Source organism: Canis lupus, chromosome 2, assembly GCF_011100685.1.
Source record: "Canis lupus familiaris isolate Mischka breed German Shepherd chromosome 2, alternate assembly UU_Cfam_GSD_1.0, whole genome shotgun sequence".
In the NCBI taxonomy this organism is placed as follows: domain Eukaryota; kingdom Metazoa; phylum Chordata; class Mammalia; order Carnivora; family Canidae; genus Canis; species Canis lupus.
This window is the reverse complement of record NC_049223.1, coordinates 51,867,426-51,873,823: the sequence shown is the minus strand read 5'-3', so window position 1 is coordinate 51,873,823 and position 6,398 is coordinate 51,867,426. Positions and strand designations below refer to the sequence as shown.

The window sequence follows — 6,398 nt, the reverse complement described above, 5'->3', positions numbered from 1 at the left end:
GGGGGATGAAAGGAAGTGTGGGGGTAGAGTGAACGAGCTCTGGCATGAACTGGCCGAGCAGTGGAGAGCAAGACCGCCTCAATGGCCTGCCTCTGAGGCTCTCTGCTGGGAGTGAAAGCATGATGGCACGTCCATAAACTGAAATGCCATTATGAACAATACTGCAGAAGTGTATTTATAGATGTTGAAGTGTATCCGTGATTTGATACTGAACAAAAGAGATCAGCAAACATCATGTCCACTATTATTTCAGTTCTTTGAAAAAAGTTAAAAACCTCTCTCAAATGAAGAATGGCCGAGTGGCTGGGGGGATCGCAGCGCTGCTCTGTATTTCTGATTTGCCTTCCATGATCATGGTATGCAATGAAAAGACAGTTTTGTTATTTTTTTTTTAAAGAAAGACTTTTTTTGTTTGTTTGTTTTTACAGAGGGACAAGAAGAATGAAGAGGTCACCAGTTGTGCGAATTGACAGGTACTGAAAAAAGGAGGCAGTCTTTTCCTAGGGCTTTGTGTTTTTAGGTACAAAGGGTCAAGCCCAAGCTTTACTGGTTGCTTTGCTTTTCCTTGAGGTCAGGGAGCCCCAGCTGTCCCGAGGCTGCCCGTGGGAGCCGAGTGGAGGCCGAGGAGCCGGGGCTGCAGGTGGCACCTGCCCGACGGCTGGGGGTGGCCAGTTGGCCGTCGCCCCGATCCTGCCTCCAGCCGGGAGGGCCCAGTTGACGTGGCACCATTGGACACGCACGTGTACTCCGGAGGGATGGAATTTTCAGGCCAAGGATTTTTACTTAGACACGTCCTAGGGCTGGAGCTTATGGCCCTGCCAGCCTGACATATGAAGATCTGGTAACTGCAACGTGCTTGCCCCAGGCCTCGCAACAGCTCCATCCTCCCTCGTACTGGCGGCAGGCTCCAGGCGGCGCTGAACCTAACAGGCCACACTCAGCGGCTTCCAGCTTTGCAGCATTGATAGGCTTCTTGCTGTGCGGGGCGGCGGCCGCACCTAGCAGCCACGCACAGCAGAACTTTCTTTTCTCTGCATCTGGATAGACTTGACGGGCGTGTCACCGAGTCCACAGGGCACTCAAGTTCCCGGAGCAGGTTCCCTGTTTGAAGCGCTGGCCTGCATGCACCTGCTGGGACCGACAGTCACAACGTCAGCCTGCGGAAGAGCCGTCCACCTGGTCTCTGGAAGGCAGGGTCCCAGACATCAGGGGCAAGTTGTTGCATGTTTTTCTGTGAGGACAGGCGCCAAGGTTCCAGCCCACAGCCCAAGGGGTCTGAACTGCTAGTACGGGAACCTGGGTCAGAGTGACTGCCTTGTAGTGTGCAAATAGTGTGAACCGAGGTTCAACCAAGCTGTGGTCACTTCTAACTCTCGCAGATACTTAAGACATGTACAATATTCGTTGGGGGTGGGGGGAGAACTGGAAAAAGAAAGGAATAACACAAATAACTGCTTTTAGGAGTAAGTTAAAACCATACAGGTAGGTGGGAAATTAAATTTAGAGAGCTACCCTACCATTGAGTTCCTTAATGCCTGGCCTGTATCGAAGGAAGCAGATTTCTGTAGTTATTAAAGCGACACTTTTTCATGTTATGTTTGTGTGGTGAAGCGAAAATGCTAGGTGATTGCCTACTGATTAATTAGAATTAATAAGGAGCCCTATTACAGAAAACGATTAGCTTCCTTGGCTCGTGGTTTCCCACCAATCATCACACATGTAATCTTGCGCCCTGTGATTTTTTGCCATGTGAAGAAAGAGACAATGGGATGGCTTAGATCATTCAGAGGGGCCCAGATCTGATTTCACAGGACACCTGGTACCGTTTAGGAAGGTCAAGGCCTTTAGGGCCTGAAAAAAAAAAAATCTGGATTCCAATCCCAATCCTCTTTCCAGGGTGTATATTAAACAAATGACATAGATTCTGTGGGTGTTTGCTCACCTGTACAATGGGGCTGCCGCCGCCATCTGGTTTGGGGTTCAAATGACATGGGAGATGAAAAGCTTCCTGCCCAGCACTACGTGTATATATATGAGGTAGACAATAAATGTCAGGCTGCTTCTTTCCTTCCTGGTGGTTTTGATGGCTTTGATTATGAGGAAAGACACAGGAAGGGGAGGAAATGAAAGACAACAAGGCACGGTGCTAATTGATGGAGGAAGGTTTTAGGAGAAACGGAGGAGATGGTGTCACTGAGGAAGACTTTATGAGGGCAGTGACCGTGGTGTGGAAGGTGGTAAGTTTTACAGGCAAGGCACACGGTTGGTAGAAAGGTAGGGAGGTGTTATAGGAATATATTAATCTTTAAGAATAGAATATTTGTAGGAGTTAAAAAAAATTAGGGGCACCTGAGTCGCTCAGTTGGTTAAATGTCTGCCTTCAGCTCAGGCCATGATCCCGGGACCCTGGGATCGAGCCTCATGTTGGGCTCCCTGCTCGGTGGGGAGCCTACTTCTCCCTCTCCCTCTCCCTCTGCTACTCCCCCTGCTTGTGCTCTCTCCCTCTTTCTCTCTCTCCCAAATAAATAAAATCTTTAAAAGAAATTAGCAAACCATTCCCTTCCACAGAAAGCAATCTGCAAAATCCCATACTTACCATAATATACAGTTATATTCAGTAGCATTTTGGAGATGTGTATATACAAGAACAGAACATATTAGTCATTATGTTTTCATGCTAAATTTTTATTTCAATGTTATGCAACTGCATAAGTATAAATATTTGTTCAATATACAACAATTATGACATCCATAGGGAATTTCTTAGAGAAAATAAGACTGCAAACACTTTATTGCACAGATCCTAACAAACTTTTAAGCTGGTAAATCTACAGCTGGGAGTAATACCGAGGAGCACATCTTACAATCACAGGAGACTGACCAAATAGAACACAGGAGAATTTCTACCAGCTGATTGGAGAGGTTTACAACAACAAACAGGTATTACATGAATGCAACCTTAAGTACTCTTTACTCATCCAAAATGCAAAAACATATTTGGCAAAAATGGTAATACACTATACAAAATATACATAAAAATATCATTTGTAAACAAGCAGCTAGTTGTGCTTTAAAGGAAACGGGACAGTTAAAAAGCAAAGGCTGTAAACCATGAACTACCTCCCCGATAGACCTGTCGTGATGTCTGAGTACAGAGGATGGGGTTATGACAACCACCCAACACAGATACGAATTATAAATGTCGAGACCACTTTGGAAACCGATTTAACTTTTTTTACGGTATTTGTTTCTTCTGCAATTTCACAATGTAGTGATGGGGTATAGCTAAAATCACATGGGAAAAAATCATGGGCAAGGAGACTTTTTTTTTTTTTTTTTTTTTTTGCCATTGCCAACTCATTGTACAATGAAGGACAACCAAGTAGATGGTTAAGTTATGTTTTTGTTTTTGGAGCAGAGCAGGGTTTACAGCCTCGCTAAATAATTTACACTCCACGGGCTGTGCTTAGATGAACAATTTTATAGCTTGAAGATACTAAGACCTCCGAGGGGGTTTGGGTGCTAAGTGAGTATTTATTGATAAGTTTTTTCCCCTCTTAAAAAACAAAACTAAAAAAATCCTGCTATGGATCCCAAACATCTTATAAAGACTTATCTGTGTGTATTTCCTCTTAGTGCCTTAGTACTGGTGTCAGCAAGTGTCATCTTACAATACAAAACAAGCCACCAGGACAACTGCAACAAAAACGAACAAAAAACCCCCCTCAGCACTAAAATGATTTGACGAATTCTACATATTCCATGGTATACAAAATTTAAATAAGGCTTAGCAAAAGTAAAAAGGACACATTCAAGCACCAAATAGCTCCACCAAGTCTTTTTGTTAAAAAATGCTGCTCTTTATTAATACAGTATTTTTTTTGCATACAAATAAAGAGATCATGTTATGTAATGTATGGAGCTACTCGATGCGTCAGAAATGAATGTGAAACCCAGGAACTTGCTAAAAACAGCAAGCTTCATCTACAACATAAGGCCCCAGCTATGTATTAAAATGTATCTGATGTCCTGATTATTCATTAATATATATGCTATGATGCCAAAATCCACCCCCGTTTTCCCTCAAAAAAAAAAAAAAAAAAAGAAAAAAAAGCAAATTTAAAACCTCTTCCAATGCCTGACGCTTCTTAACTCAATTTAATACTATCAGATTTGTGTGCGGCCAGTGATTTTTCCTTTTTGTTCAAGAGCAGGGCTGGTGCAAAACTACTACAAAATGTGTGCTTCTGGACTAGTGACTCATAGCATACAGGCCTGAGTTTAAGAGCATGAAAAGAAGGGAAAGTAACAAAAATAAAGTTGACGTGTGTTTATAGCCCCCACGACAGCCAGGGTGAAGACCCTGCACATCCCCCCCTACGGACAAGGACAACGGGCCTTCCAGACAGTTGGACCCCGGATCAGAACGTCCACTCGGATGGCTGTGAAGTGAAAATGGTTAGCTCCACTGGTTCCGGCCATTCCTAACGGAGGAAGGTTCCAAACGCCACGATCAGAGTAGCTCTCGCTCTAAGATCTGGAAACACAGGTGGCCAGATACAGCGACTATCAAAATCTCTCTTTAAAGACACACACACAGACTCACGATCTACTGCAGCTAGGGCTTCCGTTCCTCTTTAACTCTACTCGGAATCTTTTAACTTAGAAAAACGTAGCCTTGAAATCTCCTCCTAGATCACAGGCCAAAACATGTGGCTGGATGCGTATATACACAGACAGGAGTGTAGCCAGACTTTTCCATTTTCCATACACCCGATTTTAACCGCTGTGGCTTCCTTACTAGGTTAGGATCAAGTGGTAAAGCAAAAATCTTAACTGGAAGAAAGAAAAGAAAAACACCCACCAAGAAAGAAAAGAAAGAAAGAAATTAAGGAAAGAAAGAAAAAAAAAAAAAAAGCCGTGATAAAACAACGCAATCAGCAGCAAGGTACCGACTCTACATCCCAAGCCAAACACGCGGGAGGGTATTTACAGCGCACATCCTTCTCCGCGACAACCCTCGACCGCAAGGTCCGCGTTGTCGCTGTTTGTCCAAACACCGAATGGTGTCAGTTCTACCGGGGACAGTCGGGGGGCGGGGCAAGAGGAAGGGGGTCCGCCTGTGCCCCGACGCGGCCGCGCTGCTTTGGAAGGAGGTGGAGGCGCAGGTGCGCAGCAGGTGCACGGTAGGTGCACATCCCGGGGGCTGCCCTGGGCGCCCCGCTACGACGCCTTTTTGTGGGGGCTGCTCCGCAGGGGCTCCCGCCCCCGCCTCTGCCGCACCACGAAGTCCTTCTCGGGGGACAGGGCGACGGCGGGCCGCTCGGGGTTGGGCGCAGGGGCCGCCCTGGTGACCTCGCGGGCCGCGCCCGGTTTCCGTGCGGGAGGCGGCGGCGGCGCGGGGCCAGGCTGCTGCAGCTCCAGGGCGGCCGAGCTCCGGAAGGACGGCAGCGAGTCGCTCTTGGGCATCGCGGCTCGGCCCCCGCCCCCGCCGCCCGCGGCCCCCCGCGCCCCGGCTCCGGGGAAGCCCGCGGAGCAGCTGCGGGACTTCTCGGGCGGGGCGGTGGGCGTGGCCGCGGGCGGTGGGGGCGTGGCCGCGGGCGGGGCGGTGGGCGTGGCCGCGCTCCTGCTCGCCCCGCCCACCGGCGTCTGCGCCCCCGGGGCCCCGGCCTTGGCCTCGCGCGGGGCCGGGGGGAGGCCGGCGGCGGGCCCGGCGGGCGCTTCGGGGCCCCGCTTGCCCTCGGCCTTCCCGTCGGCGGGAGCCCGCGGCCCCGCGCTCCCGTCCGTCTGTCCGCACGGAGCGGGGCAGTCTTTCACAGTGGATGGCTTGGGGTGCTTGGGGCACGCGCTCTGCTGCTCCCCGGCGCTGGCGACGCTCCGGGGCGGCTCGTCGGGGGGGCGCCCCCCGCCGGGCGGGGTCGCCCTGGTGCCGAGGAGGCCCCCCCGGGCGTGCGGGGGAGCCGCGCCCAGCACCGCCCCGCCGCCGCCCTGCCCCTCGGGGCCGCCGACAGCGGGCGCCGCGCTCGGCCTCTGCGAGGAGGGCGCCCTGTCCGGGGGCGCGGACCTCGGGGCGCCGTCCTGGGGGCCCAGGCTGGGCGCCGCGGCCCCGGGCGGGCTCCCCGGCTGTCCGGCCGAGCAGGGGCTGGGCGAGCCGCGGGGCGGATGCGGCGGCGGGCCGGGCAGCTCCTGGGCGGCGGGCGGGGGCGGGGGCGGGGGGCCGCTGCTCCCGCGGGGCTGCACCGGCCGCTCCTTCCTCTCTGGCTCCCTGGGGGCGTCCTTCTGCAAAGGCGGGCAACCGGGGAGCTGCCTTCCCTTCCCGTTCTCGGGGCCGGGGGGCTGCAGGGTCCACCGCGCGGGAGGGCTCCCCCTCCTCCCCCTCCTCCTCCCCTCCCTCCTCC

General features: G+C 51.7%; 1 protein-coding gene across 1 annotated transcript in view; it reads right to left on the bottom strand.

Annotated features, from left to right (window-relative positions):
• Positions 1-2,664: 2,664 nt before the first annotated feature.
• Positions 2,665-6,398, bottom strand: part of MAST4 (microtubule associated serine/threonine kinase family member 4) — a 538,573-nt gene continuing 534,839 nt past the window's right edge. The window contains 1 exon segment of the mRNA XM_038529583.1: positions 2,665-6,396. Coding sequence (XP_038385511.1) covers positions 5,224-6,396 — 1,173 coding nt within the window. The 3' untranslated portion in view covers positions 2,665-5,223.